This window comes from Corvus kubaryi, unplaced genomic scaffold (genome assembly GCF_017639235.1).
Source record: "Corvus kubaryi isolate FWS band 111438036 unplaced genomic scaffold, C.kubaryi_AGA036_p1.0 66, whole genome shotgun sequence".
NCBI lineage: Eukaryota > Metazoa > Chordata > Aves > Passeriformes > Corvidae > Corvus > Corvus kubaryi.
In genome coordinates, this window is record NW_024582054.1 from 24824085 (window position 1) to 24850135 (window position 26051).

The 26051-nt window shown below is 41.7% G+C and overlaps 2 protein-coding genes across 2 annotated transcripts in view; one reads left to right on the forward strand and one right to left on the reverse strand.

The window, feature by feature from the left end:
- DEGS2 (delta 4-desaturase, sphingolipid 2) overlaps window positions 1-1167 on the reverse strand; it is a 33351-nt gene extending 32184 nt beyond the window's left edge. Inside the window, exon 1 of the mRNA XM_042047966.1 lies at window positions 1089-1167. The gene's annotated coding sequence lies outside the window, so the exon portion shown is untranslated. The remainder of the gene's footprint in view (window positions 1-1088) is intronic.
- On the forward strand, window positions 281-25799 carry YY1 (YY1 transcription factor). The gene is made up of 5 exons (XM_042047963.1): window positions 281-1203; window positions 10303-10465; window positions 19776-19836; window positions 22333-22491; window positions 23599-25799. The coding sequence occupies exons 1-5, from the start codon at window positions 507-509 to the stop codon at window positions 23779-23781; spliced, it is 1263 nt and encodes a 420-aa protein (XP_041903897.1). The 5' UTR covers window positions 281-506; the 3' UTR covers window positions 23782-25799.
- The last annotated feature ends 252 nt before the right edge of the window (window positions 25800-26051 follow it).

The window sequence follows — 26051 nt, forward strand, 5'->3', positions numbered from 1 at the left end:
GGGGCGGCGCTTCCGCGCGGGGGGGGCGGAGCAGAGACAGCGCCGCGAGTCAATTGGCTGCTCCGCGCCCGGGGGTGCGCCCCGCGCTCGCAGCGCTCCCTGATAGGCCGGCGAGGGCCGGGGGCGGGGCGCCGCGGCACGGCGCGCCCCCGTTGGCTGCTTCTCTCGCCTGGGCGCGGCGGGCGCTGCCATTGGCCGCCTGGCGGCGGGGGGGCGGGCCCGGCGGCAGCGGCCTGCCGGGGCTGGGGTCCGTCTCGGCGGCAGCGGCGGAAGTCTCGCGAGGGAGCGCGGCCGGGATTTGGCGGTGCTGCCTCCCTCCCTCCCTCCCTCCTCCCTCTCCCTCCCTCCCTGTCGCTGGCTGCGAGGCGCTGGTGTTTGTGTGGAAGGGGGAGGAGGAGGAGAAGGAGGGCAGGCGAGAGGAGCCCGAGCCCCACCATCCGCCGAGGGGAGCGGACCGGAGCCCCCTCGCTGCCCGCGGAGCACTCTCTCCCCCCCCTCGCCCCGCCATGGCCTCGGGAGACACCCTGTACATCGCCACGGACGGCTCGGAGATGCCGGCCGAGATCGTGGAGCTGCACGAGATCGAGGTGGAGACCATCCCGGTGGAGACCATCGAGACCACCGTGGTGGGCGGCGAGGAGGACGAGGAGGAGGAGGAGGAGGACGAGTGCTGCGAGGAGTGCGGCCCGCACCACCCGCCCCATCACTACCACCACCACCAGCCCATGATCGCGCTGCAGCCGCTGGTGTCGGACGGGGACCCCAGCGGGGCGGGCGGCGGCGCGGCCGGCGGCGGCGGGGGGCAGCTCCACCTGCACCACCACCACCAGGAGGTGATCCTGGTGCAGACCCGCGAGGAGGTGGTGGGGGGGGACGACTCGGACGGACTGCGGGCCGACGACGGGTTCGAGGACCAGATCCTCATCCCGGTGCCGGCCCCGGCCGGGGAGGACGAGTACATCGAGCAGACCCTGGTCACTGTGGCCGCCGCTGGCAGCAAGAGCGGAGGCGGCGGCTCCTCCTCGGCCGGCGGAGGAGGCCGCGTTAAGAAGGGCGGCAGCGGCAAGAAGAGCAGCAAGAAGAGTTACCTGAGCGGGGGAGGCGGCGGCGGGGCCGAGGGCGGCGGCGGCAGGAAATGGGAGCAGAAGCAGGTGCAGATCAAGACCCTGGAGGGGGAGTTCTCGGTCACCATGTGGGCCTCGGGTAAGTGCTCGCCGGACCCCTCCCTCCCTGGGCCGCGGGCCCCGCCGGTGGCCGCGCGGTGCGGCCGGGACAGTTTTGTTTTGAAGGGAGGCCATGTTTTGATGTGTGCGATGGGCGCCGCCATGTTCATCGCCAGGGCAAGTATGGCGGCTCCCCGAAAAGATGGCGGGGTCTGCGCTGCCGCCGCCGCTCCTGCCCGGCCGCGGCGGGGGGAAGGAGGCAAACATGGCGGCGACTGCCAAGATGGCGGCGGCGGGGGGTGCGCGGGCGGGCGGGCGGCAGCGCCGCCGGCTCCCGGGCCAGGCCGCAATGGCGTAGTTTCTGCAGCAGGGGGAGGCGGGGTGCGGGGCGAACCTCCCCGCGCTCCCCCCGTCCCCGCCCCGCCGCCGCTCCCCGCGGGGCCCGCTCCGCGCCTGCCCCTCGCCCGCCCTCCTCTCCCCCGGCCGCCGCCGCCGCCCTCCGTCCTCCTTCTCCCCTGTGTCCCGGCCCGGCTCCCCGCCTGCCGTTCCGCTCCTGTCCCCCGCGGCCCCGGCTGAGGCGTGTGCGCCGGGCCGTGACCGCGATGTGCGGGGAAAGACTCGCCCGCCCCAACCCCGCGGCTCCCCGGCCCGGGGGCGGCGAACCCCGAAATACCGTGTACAGCTCGCCCGGGGGCCGCCCGGCCCCGGCCCCGGGCCCGCTGCGGTGGCCGGGCGGGCGGTGGGTGGGGCCTCCCCGCCCGGAGCCCGCGGTGCCGGCGAGGGGAAGCAGCTCTTCGCCCCCGCGGGGCTGCCCGCGCCTCCCGCCGGCTCGGAGGGGGCGGCCGCAAACAACCGGCCCTTCAGAGCCTGAGGGGCGCCGGGGGTGACCTCTGTCCCTGGCATCCGCGGGGAGGAAAGGGGTAATTCCTGGCTGGCGCTCGGAAACCGTCCGGCTTTTCCTCGCCTAGGTCTGAAGTTTTAAATAAGCTTTTTAAGTAGGCACAGGGAGACCTTGTCGTGTGAGATTCTATGTTTCTTGAGGATTTTTTATATATTTTTTTGTGTGTGTGTGGGAGTGTCTTTTAAAGGTAGTAAAATCTTGTGGAAGTGTTGAATATCTGTGGGACTTGGAGTAAACCTAAAATGCACCTGCCCTGCCCACTTTATTTTTTTTTCCTTTTTACAAAAATGTATTGCCGGCAGCAACGCTCTGTAATCAGAGTTCTGTCCATAAGTTACGTAAATGTGAAAAAAAGAGGTCAAATAATACAGTTCATGTAATATTCAAATTGGCGGGTGCTTTTTGAATAGTGAGTTGGTAATCTATCTTGAATATCATAATTTTTGTACTCTTTCGAATTTTTTAGGAAGGGTCTAGTAAGATAGAGATACTTGAAGCTTTTGATGTAGTCAAAAATGTTTGCACTCTGTGATGTTTGCAAATGACCAGTAGTTGTTAGAAAGGGCAGTGTAGACGGGAAAGAGTATTGGACAGCTGAGTTCTCCTGCCTGAAAAGATGGAAAGCACAGTAGTATGGATCTGTGCTCTCGTTTTAAATACAGGTGACTACTTCAGGAAGTTCCACTGAGCATCTGACACTACTGGCATGTTGTCAGTTGACAGCCCAATGAGTTTGATTGAAGTTCTTCTTTATTAAGTTTCCCAAATGGTGTTCTTCTGTGAATCAGTGTATGAAACTGAATAAATTCCCTTCCTGGTATTTTTCTTAGAACTGACCATCCAAGAAAGATAAAAGATAGTAGAAACTAATATAATCCCCTGGCTTGTGGAAGCTGCTGGAGGTAGCTGAATGCAAGTGGCTGTATGACTCATGAGCTGGCAGGATACAGGACTTCACTGAGATCAACTGACAGTCTCTAGCATGTATTTGCACTCAGAAATTCAGAGTGCCTGATAGGATGTTTCCTTAGGACTGCATGCTGATTATTATTGGCCTAAGATAAGCATGTGTATAATCAATAAATTTGCTTTTCTTTCTACATACACAGCTTTTACATCAGGGGTAGCCCTATTGATTTTGGTGGCTTTCTTCTTTAGGAGCATGACCATGCAAGCTCAGTAGGAATGATACCCACTTAAAATATACTGGAGATTGAATTGCATTGCTACATTTAACTCAATTATATCCATGATGCAGAAGATTAAAGAATACCTAGTCTGACTTGACTTCTAATGCCAAAAAACGCCCTTCCAAAAGCAAAATCAAATATATCGGGAAAAAGTGTTAAGGTTTGACCTCCCCTCCTTTTGCACGTACGCAACCCCCCAGCTTCAAACAGCCTTTGGTAATAACCTGCTCAGTTGAGAGTGTTGTGAAGTTTTACTGAGAATGTTGGACACCTCTTATGCCTCATATGCAGCTTATTTAATGTTGCAGAAGGGGTCTGATGTGGTCAAATGCTGGGGCTTCCCCCTCCCCGCCCCTTCCTTCTCTGAAGTTGCAGAGGCTGGATTGTTGCCAGAGAAAATTGAAAAAGAAACAAAACTTGAGGCAGAGGGATATACACCCAAACCCAAAAAAACCCCAACCTGAGTCTCCCCCCAAAAACCCCAAACTAAATCAATGCCAAGAAAGCCCAGAACGACTGGCTTGCAAAAGGGTAGTTCTAAAGTTTCCCTAAAGAATCAGGCATACTTTATTTTGAAGAAATGTAGTAGTTTTGCATCTGTATTTTGACATAATTAAAGTCTTGCTTGCACACTGATTCAATTGACTGTTTTAAAAGCTAAGTGAAAAGTTAATCAAAAGACAAATGGTAAATAAGGCCATGCATTAAGATGAAACAATGAGCCCTATATTGCTGTGCATGGGATTTTGAATTGGGAACAAGGACACTTTGCTCACCACAGTGTGGGAAGACAATGTGAATTAATTCCTTGTTGCTGTTTGCTGGTGCTACTATATTGGCTTGTACACGGGTGGTACCAAATTTAGCCAATCATGAATCTTTTTCCATAAACGAGTATAACATGTCTTGTAGCAGCTCTTGAAATGTGTAGAAATAATCTGTGAAATATATAGCAACATGACTAAAGGAGACTACTTAATCCTCATCTTGTTATGTGGTTACTTAGAAATTGCAGTACTGTTGTTGGCAACAATTTAGACTTACCAGAACTTCTCTTGTCACCTTGGTATCTACGGTGATATCAAGCTTGTGACCCATGATTAAAGTGTTTAGTTCGAAACAGAAATGCCTTGTTCTAGTTCAGATCAGCTTTTCAGTTATTCAGAATAGAATTATGTCTTTCTTCATGTGTTCATGAAAGTAAGAAGTGAATGAAGGTGTATTTCTGAAAGGGTTGAAGAGGCGTATATGGTGGATAGTTCAATCATGTTTCTACAGTGTTTCTCCTTTATATCAAATACATGTATCAGAAAATTGCATATAATTAATGGAGCTCTGCAAGTGAGACACCACAGTTTGTACTAGAAAAATTGTTTTTATCTAGTGGAATTTATTTGTACCTTTGCTGCATTCACCTTGAATCATTGTCTTTAGTGAGTTTTTCCAGGTTGGGTGCACACACAATAGTGAAGGGGGAGGGGAAGGGTCGTGAGAAATCACTTTGTCAGATGGTGCTTGCAAAACTGATTCTTGGATGCAGGAACATTTGGGAAGGTGGTGCTTAAATGCTGGTTGCACCAAATGCTGGAAATTTCAAGCAATTGGGGATTAAGTTTGAGGGGGGAAAAATGGATTAGTGTAACTACATCTCCTTCTAGGTAATGATTCTTTCAAGTTTTCAAACCTGACATAGGTGTTTGCTTTAACTGTGATTGTTAGCATGGTCTACAAGCTCAGGGCTGAAACAGCACGACCAAACATTGCCCACAGGTGTTAAACTGCTCAAGTATCCCATCCCTAGATGGGCAAAACAAAGATACAGAAGTTACATGTGTGTTTTGGAAATTATTTTTGATACTGCAGCAAGCCTGGGCTGTGAACCCTTATTGCGAAGCTTGGGGAGTTCATTTTGGGTTTCTAGAAGGTTCTTCAAAATCTCTTAAACTTTCAATGTCTCAGAAATCAGAAGGGTTTTCATTTTACTTCATCAGATTGCAGGGGTGAGAAGAATAACCATCTGCTGTCTGACCAGTTGTCTTACATAGTATAAATGATAGATGAGTCATTTAGTTCAGTTGTGGGCCTGTATCAAGGATGGCCAAAATGCTTTGCAATGACAGATGGGTAATGAGCTTCTTAAAAAGTTTGTCATAATTTCTCTGGTTTAAAATATTACTATGACAGTCTATTTCTGACTCTGATTAAGACAATGACATAGGTTTCTGCTGTATAATAAGTATTGAGTCTGCCCTGACATTTTTTCCACTGATAAGGTAGACCATTCTCTGTGTTTGTTTTAAATGTATTTTCAGTTTTGAAAGTGAAATACATGAATGTGGTTCACCATCTAAAGTAACTCAATTAATTTGGTTCTTAGCCCACCTTCAAACTACAATGTCTAACTTGCTATTGCATCCTTCCCAGGGACGCTCGAGTCGCTTGTGTGCTGACCATTCAGAAGGTCATAGTGCTTCAGCACAGTCTCATAAATGCTGAAGTCAGATGATGACTACTGATATATGCACTGGTTTTGTCAGTTCATGTCTCAGTGGTGTGAAATAAGAGATGGGTGACACAGGGAAAGAAGAACCTGTTCTCCATCTGTGTGCAAGGCACGTCAGGGAAAGTAACCTAGCAGCCGTTTAGGTTAAAAAATGACATACTGTGCAAAATGGAGTTTTAACATTCAGAAGTGTCTGCTAAATAACTGTATTATTTAACAAGCTAATTACAGTTCTTTGCTTCCAAACATGACCAATGAACTAATTCGCCTGAGGAGATTGCAATGTGGTAGCAATAACCAAGCTGTTACCGCAGTGCCTTGGTGCTGCACAGCTGCCGAATACATCCTTTATCCTGTAATTGCTTTTCAGCTGTTCCTAAAAGCAAACGTGTTTAACCGTGTGATCATAAAAAGAAAATTTTAAGCCTAAATGTTGTTCATCCTTTTAGTGGGTAAGTAGAATGTATTTTAATTTGGTGCCTTGAGGAGGAAGCTATAGGATAGGATCAGGTCTCATTGCTTTGCTACCAGGTGTACCTTCCGAGTTCTTTTGCACCCTGTTTTCCTCAGATGAAAATTGATTGAACAACAATGCATTTTCCCTGCTCAGTAATAGGGGAGGAGGATGGCTTAGAGATTTGGTGATTTAGAAGGGGAATATGATAAAATCAAGAATAAATGAGGGAAAAATATTGACAAGAGCTTCTTGGATTGAGAGTTAAGAGGGTCATCTTAGAAAGCTGGGAGTTCCAGAATTGTCAGCTGGAGTTAGCTGCTGGTCTAGAAATGTACAAAATAATGGGATTCCAAGGTGGATGGATTTTTCTGTGCAACAGAAGGGCTGCAAGGGATGGAGAAAGTGTGGTAATAGGAGCAAAATGTGATCAGTAAAGTAATGTTTTGTTATTGATTTCTTGCATGGAGTCTGCAGTTATTAGTTTTACCCCAGTTATCTTCCTTCTTCCTACTTCAGTTGATACTTGGGCTTGGTTCTCTTAAAACTTCAGGTTGTTTAACCAGTAGTCAAAAGACATGACTGGCTAAACACTGTACTTTCACTGGTCTTAATAAAAAAAAATGTTTGGCATATTTGCTTTGAAGGGCCTAAGTGGGTCCAGTTCAACATGTGTATTGCCCATATTTAGGGGGTGGTGAGAGAAGTGCAGATGGGAGGACACTGAACATGAAGATGTGTTAGGATATGTCCTAAAAAGGTGCATAGAGCAACCCAGTTTAGACTGAGTATCTACCTTATTGTAATTTGGCATAGAAGGATGTAGGGGGATATCTGTAGTGTCTCTAACAAATGAGTATTTTACAGCTATGTAAAATAGATGGATACTGGATGTAGCTGTTGCAGTGACTGGTAGTGGATGTTTTTGTGAAGATGATTATTAACTAATTGACACACGTTCAGATCCTCTGTGCCTTTCAGAAAAGGCCATTAAAATTGTGTTCCAAGTTCATTACAGAAAGCTGCATCAGATCTATGAGAGTAGTGCTTAAGCTGAATGCCTTATATGTGAGTCTGCTATACTCTCAGGTGGTTTTAAGGGACAAAACAAAGTAGATCAGATAGTGTATATATAGTAGTTAATTTACTTTTCCTGACTGGCTCCATGGTTCTCTCTGTGTATAACTTGCATGGGTGGCGTCCAGAGGTGTCACTGTAATTTCAGGGTTGTGTCTGTGTTTTTCTTTGCTTTGGATGCAACATGTTTGAATCTCTGATGCTTCATGAGAGGCAAAGGGGGAGTTAGTTTTGCCTGCAGTGAGCATCAGAACTTGCTTGAAGGCAAAAAACATCAAGCAGTTAACTAGCCCAGTTTGCAGCAAGAATTATCAGTTAACTTGTCAGCCTGAGTGAAAGTTTGCTTGCACTTTACCCTCCAGACTTTGAGCTGCCTAGTCCAGGTTGGTAGGCCATCACAAATAAGCTAAATTTCTGCACAGAGGACATTGCTAAAGTTTTTTCATTTCCAAACTTCCTCCAAAAAAGTGTGGGGGTTTCTTTTGCGTGTTTGCATTTTGTTTTCCCAATGACTTGATAATGTCATAGGATGGTCAGGATACCAAAGAGCTCCTGAAGTCTTCTGCTACTTTTTCAGAAGTATTAGCCTAACATAATACTTCAAGGTAACTGTTTTGTATTTTATTGTTTTGGTTTAAATTTGTTTTTAGACGTGGAGGTGTGTGCTGCTGTAGAGATGCAGTTTTTTGTTACAGGAAAATAAGGTGGTTATTTATTTTCACACAACTGCTAATATATATGAAACAATAGTTTCTCTTATGTTTTACTCTATCCAAGCAATATGTTGATAGTTTTTTGTGTTTTGCTCCAGTAGTCTGTGGAATTAAATAGCTATGGAATTGACTTGTGTTGTCAGACTTTTGGGAGGTAAAGGCACTGAAGGCTGGCTTTCAGTTTGGTCCTCAAATAACAAGAAAGCACTGTGGAATAGTGAACCTTTACACTAGGGAAGGAAAGAAGATCTTTAAGAATGTGTACAGAATTTCCTGGTTGACTCATGCGTCTCATGTGAGGCAGGAAATGAAAACTTGTCTGTGTTATGAATGTTATTAAACAGACAAACTGCACGTTCTTGGTAGCTGTTGGAAATGGCCATGCTGAGGGCAGCTGGTCTTATTCTAGTCTACAGCACAGAGAAGGTGTCACTTTTAGCTTAGCAAAAATTCTATGCCATTCTGAGCTTGATGTTTTTTCTCCCTGTGTAGGCATTGCTACATAATGTTTCTAGGCTTTGGTTAGAAAGAATAAATTGTTGCCAAATTAGAGGATTATTGTCTTGAATTTGTAACTCCTTCAACTGCTGTAAAATTTAGCATATAATCCTCGCTTAAGGTAAATTCAGTTGCTTTTTTAAAGCACGGATAGGGACTGAAAGGTAGTGTGGTGAGGGGACAACTGAAAGGGTCAATAATCAGTTTTGTAGTTTGAATTTAATGCTGCAAATAGTATTTTCTTATTTACACTTCTGTCTTTGCAGCGTTGGAGTCTGTTTTCCTCTTTCACCATGGAATATACATGAACTGCTATTTGATCTGGTAGATCAGATTAAACCCCAAACTAGCAGTAACATTTCTAGAAATAGCTCAGTGGCAAACATTAAAAGCAGGCATTACAAATTGAACAGAAATTTGTGTGTGGTATATTTAATTTATTTGTGTGTCTTGTTCTCTCTTTCCTAGCCTAAGTTACTTGGTAATGACTAATGTTATTTCCTGTGTTTCTGTTTAGGGAAAAAAATTCCCAAAACATTTTGTCTTTTGTTTTCTGCCTTATGTTTTCCTATCTTTTTTTTCAATTCGTGAAATACTATTTCTGTCCTACCACCTTGTGTTTCCACGCTTAAACAATATCTGTAAAAGAAAACTTCCTGTTATTTTTGTATAGCCTCTTGTGTATAAAACAATTTCCAGAATCTGCTCCCCACACACATAGTAGAAGTACTCTCAAGGTCTGTTACATTGAGCTGAGTAGTTACAGCCATATATACTTCTGTTGTCCTAGGTGTATTTGAGGGTGTAAAAGAGGGTAGGTGCTGGGTCTTCCTTTCTGCTGCTGTGAATACTGCAGTGAGGAACATAGATGGATGTTTCTGTTCTCTCTCATTTTTGTGTCTCTCAATTTCTGTTATAAAATAGCAAGAGGAGGTAGAATATGCATGGTACAATGTTTTTTGAGGTATGAATGTGAGTAGACAGCAACAGCAGGTCTTCCACCTGATTTCACTGCAGTCCTTGAGCACAAATTCATAGGAGGAGCTCTAGAGCAGAGAAAGCAGCAGTATCTTAACTGGCTTGCAGATCAAAGCTTTAAATAATCCCAGTCTACTGTTTACACAGTAGAGTGGGAAAGAGCTTAGGCTGGCCTTTGCCACAGAAGGAGGAAGCCCCCTTGGGAGAGACACACAGTTAAGTTACTTGCTTTCTTTGAGACCTGTCTGCAAGTGTTAGGAAAACTTAATTTTACAGGCAGGTGCTGAAACCCATCAGCAGTTATTTTTAAATTTCTTGTCTCTCTATGACACTTCTGTTGGAAGTTAGGGGAGTCTGAAGACTCTGAAGTAAAGATCGGTAGTCCTGACATCTCAGGGTTAAGTGTCTGCTGCTCTTCTGATAGGCCTGCAAAGTTAGGGACTGCTGCTGAGTATCAGAATGGGTGTAGTGAAGATTAGTCCTGAAGAAGTTAAGGGAATTAAATATTTAGGCATTGTTTCAGGAGAAGTACATTATCTTTCAAGTGCAGCCAACATTCATAGGATTGTTTTACTAATTTCTGTATTTGTGTTTAAAGTAGATATGCAATTTCTGCTTTTTTTCCTCACTGTATTCTTTCTGTGTTCTTCAGGCTGTAACTGTATGGGTGTCTTTTTGCTCTCCACAATTAGTGTGGAAATCTGAAAGTGCAGTCTATTCTTTTAATGTGCAGCAATATTGAATTTGTATTGAGATGTAGCCTAATAATTTGTATGCTGTTTTGATCTTCAGTATGTATTGAATTCAGTATTTTGTATATTTCAGATGATAAAAAGGATATTGACCATGAAACAGTGGTGGAAGAGCAGATCATCGGAGAGAATTCTCCTCCAGATTACTCAGAGTACATGACAGGGAAGAAACTTCCTCCTGGTGGAATACCTGGCATTGACCTCTCAGACCCCAAGCAACTGGCTGAATTTGCTAGGTAAGTAGGAAGAAAGGAACTTCAAAATTGTTTTCACTGGTTTAATTATGAAACTGTTAGGCAAAATGGTATACTTAGTATGGCTTATTCCATTTAATTATCTTCTGAAACAAGGGACTTACCACAGCATCGCCACTCTGTTCTGAACTAAAGAGATGGGATTTTATTTTCAGCAGTGAATTCTTCAATGACTTGTGGTCTTTAGTTCCATTGCGTAAGACAGGACCTAAATACATTGATAGACTGCATCACTCATCAGTTTAGGTAACCCTGCCTTGGGATTGGACTAGATGGTCTCTAGAGATCCCTTCCAGGCCCAACAGTTCTGTGATTTTTACATGACAGAACATTTTTTTCATGTGAGTAGCCTTAAATTCCTGAGCACCAAAGGATCTGATACGTGAAACGATGCATTTGGGTGCAAGGCTACAGTATTTAGTTGGCAAAGCCACTTATTTTCACTTGCTGCTTAAGCTCAAGGTCTTAAATTGTGTGTCCTGCACTTTCAAGTGCCACTGATGATTGCAGTTTCCGTTGGTAACTATACTGCTTGGATTTTCTTTGGTGAGTCACAATTGTCACTCGTTTACATATCAATAGGTTGACCTGAGTGACAAGGTGACTTTTACTTTCAAGTGGTGGTGGAGTGACTTGCAGGGAGGCGGGGGCAGTGAAAGTGTCCGCTGGGCCCGGCTCTGGTGCCGGGTGCTCAGGGCAGCCGGTGGCCACCAGAGGGCAACCGCGAGGGCAGCGGAGAAGCCGCTGAAGTGCTGCCCTGGGGTTGGCCCTGCTGCACTGGTCTGGTGCCTCGTGCTCCGCTCAGTGCAGTGTCTCCAGATGTCTGAGCACGGCTGCCGGCTTTCTCTGGCTGCTACTGCCAGATTTTCCCAAGCTGGAAGCAAAACATGTATACAGCCACATTCATTTTCATTTTTTTAGCAGCTGGCTATTCTTCAGAGCTCAGGTGCACAATTCTGATACTCAGAGCAGGTGAACAGTCAGATGTTGTTATCCTTACTACCTAGTAGCCAGAGAGTGTGTCTTTTTCCAGGTAGTTGCTAGATGGCAGGGACTGTTGATACAAGTTCTGGTCTGGCTTCTTGGTTAGCTGGATCTTGGTGTTCAGTGTGTGCATTTACCCCTGTTTCACCTTTTTGATCTTGCTGCTTTTTGCAAGTTTTAGTTTTGTCCTGTTACAGTGTAGTGTGTGCTGGAGGAATAACAGCATGTCCTCATCCCACAATTACTTTCTGTAAAGCCATTGAACTATGAATTTTGAAGTATCCTAGTAAAATAGTTCTGCAGGACTTGCTTCCTGCTTCAGGCTATCTGATCTGGAGATGTATAAAAGCACATCACAAACAGCTGGAAACAGGGTTCTATCCAAAGTGATGGGTGGTTCTAGCTATTGATACTCTTCTTTCTTGTTTTACTATCATTTATCAAAGTTACAGTGGTTTTCTCTGGGTTCTCCTGAAGAGTTCCTACAATTTTTTGTGAAAGCAAATGTTTAATGTCTTGAGTGTACAGTGTTCCAATACTCTTGAGTGTATATAGTGTTCCAATTCTAAACTGTTACATTATTTCCACTCGTTGTGTTTAGAATGATGTTCTCCATTACTTTTAAACATGCTAAAACCTTTGGTTCTATTAGACACTGAAGTACTGAATAGCTGTCTTTTGTTAGGAAATGTAAATAGTTTCTCTCAGGGTATTCTCCATGCAAATACTGAATATTTTTTCTCCAGATTGGGTTGAATACTTGAAATGGTTGTCAGGATTTGGGCTTCTTGAAATGACCAGGCTGCTTCTATCAGATGTGTCTGCATATTTCTGAATATTGTAAAATGTTTTAGTTAGGTTTCCATTGAGAAAACAGTGACTGCTGGCAGTATTTTAAAATTATCACTTTTTTATATTTATAGTAGAATATTCTAGGAAGTTCCAGAGCTAGAATTTATAGTGGGTAGTGAAAAGATTCAGTTTTATGTGTACAGCCTCCTTTCTCACAGCAGATAAAATGTAATCTGTTTCAGTCAGAAGAGAAATACATGACAGTAGAGTAAGCACCTTGGGGGGACATGGCCTTTAGTAATATTCCCAAGTTGCTCAAAACCTGTAAAAAATTCTTCTTTTAGCTTAATTGTAGATAAATGAGAATTTCATGCACCTTCTAAGAAAGGGGTTTTTTTTTGATTTCTTGGTCAGAATTGATGACCGTCAAACTTCTACTCTTGCCTTACAGTTGTAGGTTAATGTCTTAAATGATTGTGTTTGTTTATTCTTCTGAGACTGAAGAGTGTGGGTGTATCAGAATTTGAATATTTCTTGTTAAGGTCTTAGTCCTCTTGCAGTGAAGAGTGTTGAAGGGACTCCTTAGCTTGTAAGACGGATTCAAGTACTGATATCTGCCGACTACTGTTCAGTTGTCTTGTTGTTGACCTTGCAGTGTGCAGTATTACTAGAAACTTTACATGGTAAGCTGGAAGGAAAAAAATGGGCTTACATGTCTGGAATTGGCTTTGGGGGTTCAAGGAGTACAGTTTTTCATGCTAAAAAAATATGTTTGTTTAGTGTAAAGTTCTATGAAATTGTCAAACATTGCTCATTGCTTTACAGTTTAGAATTTCAAAATTCTCTGTAGCTGTATGCTGAAAACTTTTAGCAGCACATGAAGTTGAAAGTTACTTCTAAATTTAAGTAGTTTCATGTGCTGTAAGGCTTTGAATAACAAATTTGTATTTAGATTACTCGAAAAAAGAATTGTGACAGTCCACATATAAGGAAGTGTGAACTGGCTAGTAAAATTCTATGCTAAGTGCATTGTGCGTAGTTGAGAGAAAGTTATGTAGGGTTGCTTTTTGGTTTTCATTAAAGTAGTTGAAGGAATCTCACCCTACATTTGTAGAAATTACCTACTCTGAACCAGGCTAGGTCCACTGTTTATAACAAATGCAGCTTATTTTGATTAGGGATAAATTGACTTGAAATACGTGCATTGATAATTAGGAACAAAGTTCTGAGGTTAAGCTTAAACAAACAAAGCTTGAGTTCTAGTGGTAATAGATTTTGAGCAAGATTCTGGTGTTCTGATCTAGTTAGTGAAAGGTAATGCAGGGACAAACCTGATGCTTGAAGTTGTTAGTAGCTCTGCAGCCCTTCAAAAAAATAATTCAGACCTGTAGTAGTTGATCATCTGTAGTGGCCACCAGTGCTCAGAGCTCCGTGGCTCTCACAGAGTGAGTGGTTGCAGTGTCTCTTTCACTGCCTGGTTTAGAGCATATGTCATTGAGTCATGTAGCAGGAATCTGGACCCTTTAACTGGAACTCTGGCAGTTTTTCCAGGAACAGCTTTTATGCATTCTATGATTCCATTGAAAACATTGTGAATAAACAGTCTGTGTCAGAACATTGACATGTTCAGTAATGCATAGGCAAATGACCATAAGTTACACCTGGTTGGCAGTTTATCACTTTTTACAGATTACTTTATTCTGTTTTAGGAGTCTTGAATTTTCTCTAGCATGCTTTAAAATGCAGTAAAAAAGAAAAAAAAAGGTGGAATTCTCTTAGGCTATCATATCAGAATGTGAAATGTTAATTGTGAATGATCTGCTCAGAGGGACAAAACCTAATAAATTACTATGTTTTCATTTGACACCTTTGACTGGGAAACTGGAAATCCCTTCAAGTGGAATAAAATATTTAATCCAAATCTAAATTGATGACAGTTCAGTAGTTAGCTGCGAAGAAATCATAGCTGCTTGGTAGTGAAAACTTGGGGAGGTAGCAGGGATATTTCTAGAATGTGCCTATGGCAAATTCCCTCAAAGGAAGCCACCGAAAAGGATATCCCTGTTTGCCCCCTCTCTCCCTCCCTCTTGTCCTCCAGATACGTGACTAAACTGGCTAAAGACAGCAGAACACAGACATTGGTAAAACAAAGAAATAAGAAGGAGTATCTTATAGTTGGGAAATTGGCACAGTAATGGGTCCTGGTGGTAAAAACTTTAATCTCTGTGGTTTTATTTTCTGCTGATCTTGGTATCTTTTCTGAAGGAGAGCCATTGTGAGGACTGGCCTTCCTTTCTATCCACTTTCCAAACCCATAGAAAACAAAGGAGAGGAAACTGCTTTAGAGTTTGAAATTGGTCACCCTTCTTAGAAGTGACAAAGCCTTCTGGTCATCCAGATTTATGACTTAGGCCTCTTTATTAGGTGTATGCTTTTGTATTGGTTTTGTTCTTGTTACAGAGAAGCTTAAAGGGCAGTAAAGTGACAATTGCTTTACCCAGTGTTCTTCTAGCGGAGGGGAAATCTCCTGCTCTGTACCATACTGCACAGGTAACTGTCCCTGTTTACACATATGATATTCCTCATAACTGGAACAAACCTAGTAATAATTTTTGCCAGAATCATGGAGTGAAAGAACCTCTTTATGACAGTTTTCTTCCTAACTGTGGCTCAAGCAGGTAAGATACTGGGTGTTCTTGACTGTAGATAGATTCCTCGGACACCTTGTGCCACTCCCCTTTCATCTTGTTTATCCAAAAGCCAGTCTAGCCAGTTCCAGGAGTTGTTCAGCACAAATGAACTCTTGCCAGTAGCACAGGGTTCTGACGCTCAGGTCGGTACTGCTCAGCAGGGCAGCACAAGGGGTATGGCAAAATGAGGGGAACATACCAGCAGTGCCAGTAACACTGTTGAGAGAGAGTAATTTCTTCTACCTCCGACTGTTCCCAGGAGGTGTGGCCATCAGCACCGGTGGATATCATTGCTGGTCATCAGAAACCTCTAGGATGTGTTAAAGGAGTTGCCTGAGAGAGAGAGTAAAGCTGTTAAGCTTAGATTTATGTACAGAGGGAGAAGAAAGGAGGTGAGAACACAGAACTCTTTAACAGTGGCAAAAAAAGGGAGATTATGGAGCAAGGGGAAGGTTCTATACTGTTATTTGAATTACATTTCCTTTCTTCCCAGCTTTAACACCGTTTCTATGGCTGACTTTTAAAACTGCATCGATTGACAAGTACATAGGTTGTGGAGTTTGACAGGGATTTGGGGAGGGCATTAAGGTTCTGTTAGGGTAAAGTACTCTCAGTTCAGCTGTGTAGATGAAAGGAGGTGGTTAGATTTAACTTTCAGATACTGCACAGTGACGATATTGCTTTCTTTATTTTGAGAAACTGAGTGGTTTAATACCTGTGATTTTACTCAGTCTTCCTTACGGATATGGGAGCGTGCTTTTATGGAGCTTATTCTGTAATGCTGCTGGGTTGCACACATTCCTGCTTCTGCTGTCATCCATCCCCTCCCTCCACTCCCCCAGTGCAAGTTAAGACTTAGCCTTTAATTGCAGTGTTCCAGTGACTTGATCCAAAAGGTACCCTTCTTAATTTTCACAGTTAATTGATTTGCAGTTGTTTCTACTAGGCGTGACCCATGTAACCATACCGCAGAAATGAAAATTTTGGTCTTGCCATGTAAATTGACTTTCTGCAAAGGCAACTGTTTCTGAAGTTCCACCCCTGTATTAATGTATGTGTCTGTAGTTGCATTAAATAGTGATATTTGTCAGAGTTCTGTTTTTGGTTAATGTTTCAGGCTAAGAAAACTTGGATGGAGCTGGTAGAGCTGCTCTACTAGGTGGGAACCAAAAGTCTAACCACCACCAGCAAGAGCTACCTGCACCAGTGTAATTAAGATCAACAGCCCAGATTTTAGTCTGGTCTCCTTTTGCAGAAAGTTAATTTTAAAGTAAGACCAAGATCTTTTTTTTCTAATACATGTGAATATGTAAGTCTTTAAATTCTTCTTTGAGGGATTGTCCATATGGTTTCTGCAGCTTTGTGAGCAAGATGATGTTTTTGACACAATGATCTATTGTAGCTGTGCCTGTGTTGTTCATGCCCTCATGCATTTAATCCAGGTGCACAAAGGGCCCAGCAGCTTCCTCCTGCCTGTGGCACTGAGATACAACCTGGACACCATTTGCCATCTCTTCTCTTGCAGTGTCTGCTGCTGTTTTGTTGATAAGCTTGGTTATCTATATAACTCTGTGCTTAAGCACAGTCTTGTTCAGCATTTTAGGCTTAACTTGCTGTGCTTCTACGGAAAGCGAGAAGACGTAAAATTGCTCATTTTTTAGCTGAGCTGTTTTGTCATTTGTGTTCAGATGTTCAAGTATACTTCTGGGCTGATACTCTTGAATATAGAAACAAAGCTTGAACATTAAAAAGTCCTGGATGGACATTCACGATGATCTATGCCTACTCAGACACTGAACTGAAAAATGTAGGGTGTGTGTCGATGCTGCAGTCTGTCCCATGTCTGACCATCCAGTTCACCTGCAGTTGGTTCCTCAAGCTCCCTGACTGCACTGACCCCGGGGTATTTTCCTTCTCCCTCTACCTTAACAGCCTGTTAGAGATCACACTGTTGCAGCGTTTCTTTCTCAAAGATTGACTTAGTAACAGGGGCAAGACACAAGTGTCAGGAAGAGGATTTAATGCAAAGTGTGAAAATGCAGGCGCTGCCCACTAAAGCTATTTGCCACATCTCTTGTTAGCAATTCTCTTGGTCTAGTCACTCCCTTTACAGGTGGCCAGTTAAGACTTTGGAACAATAGTGGTTTTGCTCATTCTGATCATGTCAGGGACACAGATCTCAGACTTAGGAAATTTTTTTTGCTTCATTTTTTTGGGGCTGGGGGAATGACTCAGCCAACATTTAACAGGTTGATTGGATTAGGAGGAGGTGCTTTTGGCACCAGCTTTGTCTCCTTAGGGTGTTTGTTCTCTAATGGAATTAAATAATGACACTTTATTCTCTCATGTTCCATCTTGTCAAATCATTCTTCTGTGACCATTTTGAAAATTACAGATGCTCATTTCTGTCCCTTTTCCTGTATTCAAAAATCACAGAGACATAATAAGGAGAATCCCATGCTAAAGGTAGTTGAAAGCTTTCTGTAAGGGTCCTGTAAAGATCGCTTTTGTGTGTGCTTTTTCCTATAACCTCAGTACCTGTAGTACTATGAGTCTGGAACCTCACTGGAGAGTACAGTCAGTCAGTTAATCCCAATCACTTGTTTGGAGTTAGGTATTTTAATACTTTACTCAAAGAGACTGTGTAAGCTGAACACAGCACAACCATTCTGTATTGAAGTTGGATTATGTAAGTTAAATGCAGTCAGTAAGGTCAACTGAATAGGTCTGTAGTCTTGAAAAAAATTGTTACAATGAAAATTAAGATAATGATGCGACAGCTGTACAGGAAGAGATGTAGTTTGCTGTGTTCAGAATGTTTCTGCCCTTAAGTTGATGAAATTTTAGTTGTGCTGCTGGTTGTGGTGCACAAGAGGAACTTTGTCAATGCAAATACATTACACCCATTTGCAAGTCACTGTTAATATCTGTAAATGTGTTTGTAACCTTGCAGGAGACTGTAGTGTGGACGTACCAAGTGTAGTCTGGAGCTGCTCAGTCAGCAGGAGTTTCCTGAGTGCCCGCTTAGAGAAAAGAACAAAAGCACCCTCTAAATCCTTGGGTTTTAGTGTTGTGTCTGTGAAGTGGCTGTCAAGTGCTTTAGTTTGTAGATGATCACTTGAACTGTGCTACATCTGCAGTACTGAAAGGACACAGAGTGAGGGACCAGTGATAGCTGACAGAGCCACAGGAGACTTGTCCCTCACATATGACTCCATTGGCAGCTGTAAGATAATTTTCCTAGGTCTTCAGGACTTCTGAGGGAGTTTTTCACTGCTCTTGCCTTAATTCACTCTCTTCTCTCAGCAGTCCCTGTAAAGGGCACAGGTGAAAGCAGATTTCAGCTGTAGGAGTGGGACAGTACCAAAGAAGTCTGGACTCTGCTTGCAAAAACCAAATGCTTTTGTGGTCAGAATAGAGGCATTTTAGTTTATTTTCCCTACAGCTCTTGGGAAGTTTTAAGAGTTGCTGTTTAGCGAGTCTCATATCAGCTGTTAAAAAGAGATGTAAAAAAGTACATGTATGCACTGCTTGGAAATGTCTTCCCTCAACCCTGTATTTTTCATATCAGTTTCCAGAAGCAAAACTCATGCAAGTTAAAAACTGTCATGGATAGCAACAGACACTTTTCCTTCTTGACATTAAGAATAGTGATTCTGATAATTCCAATTATTTTGTTAATTTCAAGCCACTCATTTAATTGAGACTAGGATGTACACCAGCAAACCTTTGGATTGAGTTACAGATGTGATATGTAGCCACCTTGTCACACGGAACTGTTGTGTGCTGTATTGCCAGGAAAAGCAGTTCAGTAACCCACGTGAACAGACTAGCTCTGCTGCCACAGCAAGGTTTGGGAATGGGCAAAATCTCATTGCTTACCTAAGGGAATCTCCAGCTGTATGGGGGTGCAGTTATTTATACCCACCTAGCGCTACTGTTAAAAGGAGATAAACCTTTTCTTTTTGATTTTTTGAAGACAGCACTACAGGTTTGAGAAATAAAGACAGCTGAAAGTGCAGTGCACTTCCCCAGAATCACATCTGGCTCTTCTGACTGGTTGTTGTAACACTGTTCTAAGATTGTTTTGTACAGAGAGTCTTACTGTATATGAAATAGATCTAACACATACAAACAATAGTTTCCTGGGCTCCTTATGTAGCAGTGGAGACTAGTGGCACCCATAAAATAATGGTGAAGATCCCTGTTAGTGACAAGGAGTAAATTGGTGATTACTTGTCAGTTGCCCAGAATGGAATCCATGTGTACAATAGCTTAAAGTAAGAATAATTACCATTTTTGTGAGTGGAATGGATGTCTACATTGTCTGTGTAGATTCTACAACTTGCCTGATTCCTGCTTTCCCTGCTTCTGTAGAGTTTTCTTTAGAAGTCTTGTGTGGTGAAAATACTGAAGAATGATTGAACCTATACTCCTTCATGTTCTGCTGAAGGGATGGAGAGAAAGTGAAGCTAAATAGGCCACATGGGTACTGGCACAACAAAAATGGAGTTTTCAAACAAAACCTCCTAATTACAATTAGAATAAGTCAGGAAAAAAATAAATTTCCACATATTCAGAGGATTAAGAAGGTAGTATTAAATGTCTTATTCTGTGTTTGAGAGGTCCTTCTGGAAAAGTAGAGCATTCCAAGTGCTAAATTATACTGTTAATATTTTTGTGAAGGTTTTGAAAATGTTAAAGTGAGTACCACTGACACATGTAATACTGGGGGATAAAATGTGCTCATTATGTAGGCACTTAGGGAAAAAGAGCTGTCTACTAATGTGTTTCTACTAATATTTTGTATTTTTTTTATCTCTAAGAATGAAACCAAGAAAAATTAAAGAAGATGATGCTCCACGAACGATAGCTTGTCCTCACAAAGTAAGTGAATTGCTCAGCTTCTGAGTAGATAGGAATTTGTAGATCAGAATTTTGTATTGATGTTTTCTCTTGAGAATGAATAACTAAAATATCTTACTGTTAATAGAATATACTCAGTTAAATATATTTTAGTTGTCATTCTCTAGAGGCTTCCTTTAAAACCTTTCACTGAATAATATATTATTCCCATTCCTTGTCTTAAGGTTAGTGCATCCCTAATCTTCTGGTAACCATGATGCACAGTCCCTAACATGCTGGTTTTACTGTTGTGATTTCCCGACACCCAAGAATACATACTTGAAAGAATGTTCTGAAAGCTGTTCAAAGTACGTTCCTAAGATCTATATATCCTCTGCTTGGAAACTATGACAGATTTGGAGTCTAGATCAGGAATCAGCAATTTATGGTGCAGATGCCAAAGTCAGCTTTATTGGAAGACTCTGAATTACATTCCACAGAGCTGGAAAGTGCATCATCATGAAAGAGAGAGGCCGGCATCTTGGAGATAACGATTCTGACACACTGGTAGCAGGGAAGCTTCTGTCTTGAATAAATGTTGCCAGTCACCTAGATTGGTAGCATGTGGCTTTACTGCATTATCCAGCTTTTGTAGTGCTTCTTTTAGCTGACTTAGTCTGTAACAAAAAAAGACAAATACAATCTTGCTGACTTCTGGTCTAGATAAGTGTGAGCCTAAGCAAATAATGAGGGCAGATAGCTATTAGACATAGCCATTAGAGAGCATGAATAGAAGGCTACTTTCTGACAGCCATGGTGTAAGGAATTTTCTGAATTCCTCTTTGTGCTTATATTGATTTCCAATTCTCCACATTCTAGAAGTGTCATGTTTTTTTGTAATACAGTATGCAGAAATACAGGAACAGTTACTTTTTACTATACCAAGGAATGCTACCTTCATTTCTTTGATTTACTTTTTCATAGCCTCAATTTCATCGGGGGGGGGGGGAAGAATGTTCTATCCTTCCATTTTCTATCTTGTGGTGTTTGTAGGCTTTGTGCATTTATGAATTCAGTTTAAAAAAAGAAAAATATTGTAGCTGTAGCTGCTGCTCTCAGAGGCAAGAAGGGACTTTGAAATAAATGCAGAAAAAAAGTCGATGGTCTGTTTACTTTGGCGCTGCTTTGCCCCACCCAGTTCTGCTATGTGCAATGAATGGTGGCACAGTACTTCAAAATTACCCAAACAGATTCTAGTGCCTGAAGAGAGAACTCCTGAAAGTGACATTTCACCCTTTTTATAAGAAACAAAGCTTATTTAAATGTATTTGTTTCAGAAAAAAAAAAAAATAGAAGCCTGCAGAATTTAAGATTAGCAATTTAATGGTCCTTTAGGTTCTGTTGTTAAATTTTATACCTCACAACATAGTGATGTTGGTAGATGTTAGTTTTATGTAAACTAATATCACTTGTTTATGTAAACAGCATCACTTGTAGTACAAATAGAATTTGTTATTATTAATAGGATTTTATGAGGCATTTTGAATCTTGATGAAGATATTTATAAAACATAGGATAGATTTCTATTGATTGTCTCTAAGAGGTGAAAAAAATGTAGAAAGATTAGGTAAATAGAGCCCCAAGTCACTGCTGGCTTAAGCATACTCTGGAGTCAAAAGTGGTATTCTTCTGTTAATGAAGGGTTGACCCTTTCTGATGCTGTACCTGAGTTAATGTATCTTCTGCTATTCGATTGAGTTGGTACTAACTCAGGCTGTTGTCCCACCTTATTCAGCTGCCCAGTATCACTTTGTAGGTTTAAACTGCAGCAGCAGTGGCACTCTCTGTCTCATGATGGTAGCGATCAGTTGCTGCTGCCAGTTTGGACAAGGTAGTTCCTGTAAGTTGTTATGTGCTGGAAGCGCTCCTGCTCCGTTTGTTCTCAGAAATGAGGAGGACAGAGAAGGAAGAGGACAGAATGTTGGGGGATGGTGCACATACCAGTTGGTACTAGGGAATAATCTGTGGTATATTAGAGACTATATAATGTATTGTAGTACTGTAGTTCTTGGAATATAGCACTTCAAAGAGTATCCATAGGTATCCATGAACTCTTCTTCTGTCTTTTTTTTTTTTTTGGTTGGATTTTTGTTTTGTGTTTGTTTTTTCCTCTGAGACCTGTTAAGTGCTTTTGTTTGGTTTATTAATTTGCTTCTGTCAGGGCTGCATCTTCTCCATGAGACTGTCCTATTATTCATTTGACTGCACATGGCTCATAATACTGAGTGAGGAAAGGGTTTGGGATTTTTTTGTTTGGGATTGTGTTTAGGTTGTTTTTTTTTTTTTGTCAGCTTTTCAAATGTTTAGTTTTCTTGTATTGCTTTTTTAAAAATAAATGTAAGGGATGTTCTTTTCAGGCCAACTCTTAAGAAAGTATTCAGGATATAAAAGCATTTAAAATGCTTGTACTGTAGGAGATAAAACCTTCTCTGTGAGAACTGGCTTATCTACTAATTGAGTTTCACTGTTCTTTTTAAGGGCTGCACAAAGATGTTCAGGGACAACTCTGCCATGAGGAAGCATCTGCACACTCACGGCCCTCGAGTACACGTATGTGCAGAATGTGGCAAGGCCTTTGTGGAGAGCTCGAAACTAAAGCGGCATCAGCTAGTTCACACCGGAGAGAAACCCTTTCAGGTACTGTTACCCTGCAGGCATGAGTACCCCCACTGCTTCTGGGAACACTGGAGACTGGAACTGTAACCTGGCTTCCACAGGACTTGGGCATACTAGGGCTTTTCTAAAATCAACTGAGGCACCTGAAAAACTGGGGGTCCCCTTAAGCTAATTAGGCTATCATTTAATTATTTACATGGACTTCTCTTAGAAACTGGTAAATTGTATATATGTGGGAGATGCCTTTCAAAATATGATGTAAAGTTGCCCTCTTTAAAAATGAAGTCTGCAGTTACTAGAGAATTAAGAAGATGTCTCTTTCTCCTCATCATCTTTTCAACTTAGTGCTTGAGGACAGCTGAGACTTGAGTGTGTTGGCTCAGTTACCTCAGGGTACTAATTTTCAGTAAAGGTTCCATCAGTTTTCAGCAACATGATGGAATCACTGAATCTCTTTCCATTTTTATCAAGTCACATGAGCTTCTGCCACCAGAGGTCCCCTGCCCTCTTCATATGATACTTCCTATAAATCTTTGAAGTTATTCTTAGTCTTGAGCATATATGTGTTCCCCAGAACACACTTAAGATATGTTACATTTTTTGTTGATTATTTTTTAAAATATATTCTTTGAGAAACTTGATTTGCAGTCCTCAGGCACTTGCTTAGATGCATACACTGAGTATTTTGTGTGGTAAATATAAGTATTTATCACTAAATGTTCTGTCCTTAAGCCCATCTTAAAGCAGGTAAAATGAGTATATCTTTGAAAATCATCACTGAAAAAAGGAAATTCTGAGTGAAATCCTGTTTCTGTTTTGTCATGTAGGGTAGGTACTGTTTCACATGCAGAGAAGGTGTTTTTAGTGGAAGTGCTTGCTTGCAAGCTGGAAGTAATTTATTTCCCTCTTTGAAAATAGATATGCTGTTGTATCTAGTGTATACTATATACTGAATTACTGCAGTTTTTAGTGCAGTTCACAGGGGATGCCCACAGCTTCACCCCTAACAATCTTCAGCCTCCGGCTTCATGTTTGTGCAGTCTAGTGATTTAAAGAAGACTGTTTTTCTGATCAGTGATGGAGATGAGTTCCATTAGCTTAACAGAGTGTGTCTTTTCCTTCCAACAGTGTACGTTTGAAGGATGTGGAAAGCGTTTTTCACTGGACTTCAATTTACGCACACACGTGCGAATTCACACTGGCGACAGGCCCTACGTTTGCCCGTTTGACGGCTGCAATAAGAAGTTTGCGCAATCAACCAACCTGAAATCTCACATCTTAACACACGCTAAGGCCAAAAACAACCAGTGAAAGTTGAGTAGAACGTTCTTGAACTCAAAGCATCTTACAGGAAAATCAGTTGGAAAGAAATACGCCTCCCCTTTGTATATTGTTTCTAGGAAAGAATTTTAAAAAAAAGAACCCTACAAACCTAAAGGACGTGTTTTGATAAGTAGTAAATAAAAAGCAAAAAAAAAACCACACAGAAAACTTTAAGGTGACATTGCTAAGAAGCTCCACCTTGCTCTGTAACCCCGTTTCAAGAACATGGTGTTTTGTAAAGTGCAGCCCCAACCGGACGGGTCAGCTCATGAACTTGCATCAGAAAAGACAATTCTTTATACAACAGTGCTAAAATTGGACTTCTTTTCACATTCTTATAAATATGAAGCTCACCTGTTGCTTACAATTTTTTTTAATTTTGTATTTTCCAAGTGTGCATATTGTACACTTTTTGGGGATATGCGTAGTAATGCTATGTGTGATTTTCTGGAGGTTGATAACTTGCTTGCGGTAGATTTTCTTTAAAAGAATGGGCAGTTACATGCATACTTCAAAAGTATTTTCCTGTAAAGAAAAAAAGTTATATAGGTTTTGTTTGCTATCTTAATTTTGGTTGTATTCTTTGATGTTAACACATTTTGTATAATTGTATCGTATAGCTGTAATGAAATCATGTAGTATCAAATATTAGATGTGATTTAATAGTGTTAATCAATTTAAACCCATTTTAGTCACTTTTTTTGGAGAAATACTGCCAGATGCTGATGTTCAGTGTAATTTCTTTGCCTGTTCAGTTACGGAAAGTGGTGCTCAGTTGTAGAATGTATTGTACAGGCACTGACCGTTTATTAACACCTGATAATATGTACATCCCCCATGTAATAGAAAGGGCAACAATAAAACAGTGGTCCTGAAGAAAGAATCTGGCAGAAAATGATCTGTAAGCGCAGTCTATTTTCTTTTGTTGTCCAGAGCAGTTCTAGTTCCTCTTGACCTCCCAGAAATTGGAAGCTAAATAAACTCAAGTTTCCTTTACTTTGCATTCAATTACAGTGATTTGTGATGCAATTAAGTAATGCCACATCAGGTGGTATGTCTAAACAGAATTGCTGACTGTAATTCTGGTTTTGAGTGACCTAGACTTCCATTAACTGGAACGGTGGATTTGGAGACTTGGCAATGTAGTGGGGAGTGTTCTGTGTGCCTGGACAGCAACTAGGTAAACCAGTACAAGAAATAACTAAATGGGAACCTTTGTTTAGTCAAGGTAAGGAATGTTGGCAGTTTAAATGCAGTAACAATAGAAAGTGGAGGAATGGTAGGGTTTGAGTGATCATACCAGAAAAAACAAAGAAACTGTTTCTTCTTTTGGCTAACTTGTTTGAGTGTAATGATAAAAATTCTTGCAACCTTTTTGGACACCTTTTGTTTCACAACAAGAACTTGAAGTTCTCAGAGAACTTGATGGAGTTGAGTTTTGATGGTCTAACTAAGAGTGGTTACTTCTCATTTGTTCAAGTGTTCAAAGAAAACTTAGCAGATACTATAGTAAAATGTGACAGATTAATAAACAGAAGAAAATGCAGATAAATGCATAAGTTATTTTTTAGAGGCATGTAAAATATTTTAATGCAGTAAAAAGTGTTGTTACTCTTTTTCTGAATTCTGTTCTTACAAGGTTCATCAAAGTTTTCATTGCTAATACTGTAAAACTTAATTTTGAGTCCAGTGTTGGTGGTAGTGGCAAAAACATGGGTAATAAAGAAACTGCACTTAAGACCAAGGGAATTTTCATCCATACATAAATTAATCTGAACACTGCAACTCTAGTCTGAGGTTATTAGGGGTAGAAAGAAAGTTGGGACATTTAATTGTAAAGTATGCGTTAGAATTTTGGCAGTATTTTTTCTTTTATATATAAGCAGTTTTTGAACAGGACAATATACTGAAACTTGTATAGTTATAGTTAAATTAAATTCTGTATACAGTTAAATTAGTGTCTATTCTTTTTGGAAGGAAATAAAATTAATTCAGTCTAGTTCTAATTGACCTTATATTTTTTTCTTAAGCAGTATCTGTGATGGTGCTAGGCTTGCATAGAAGTTTGCTTTCCTGTGTCATGAAGTCATTTATTGAATTGCAAGGTGTCAGTACTTCATCCTTGAACATATATTAGGGACTGAACTATGTTACCTCGAGCATACATTTGAGACTAAATTATGTTAAATATTGATTTGAGGACCAACTGGGAGCTGTAACTGTTATTGCCTCTGGTTATATTGCATCTGATTACAGAG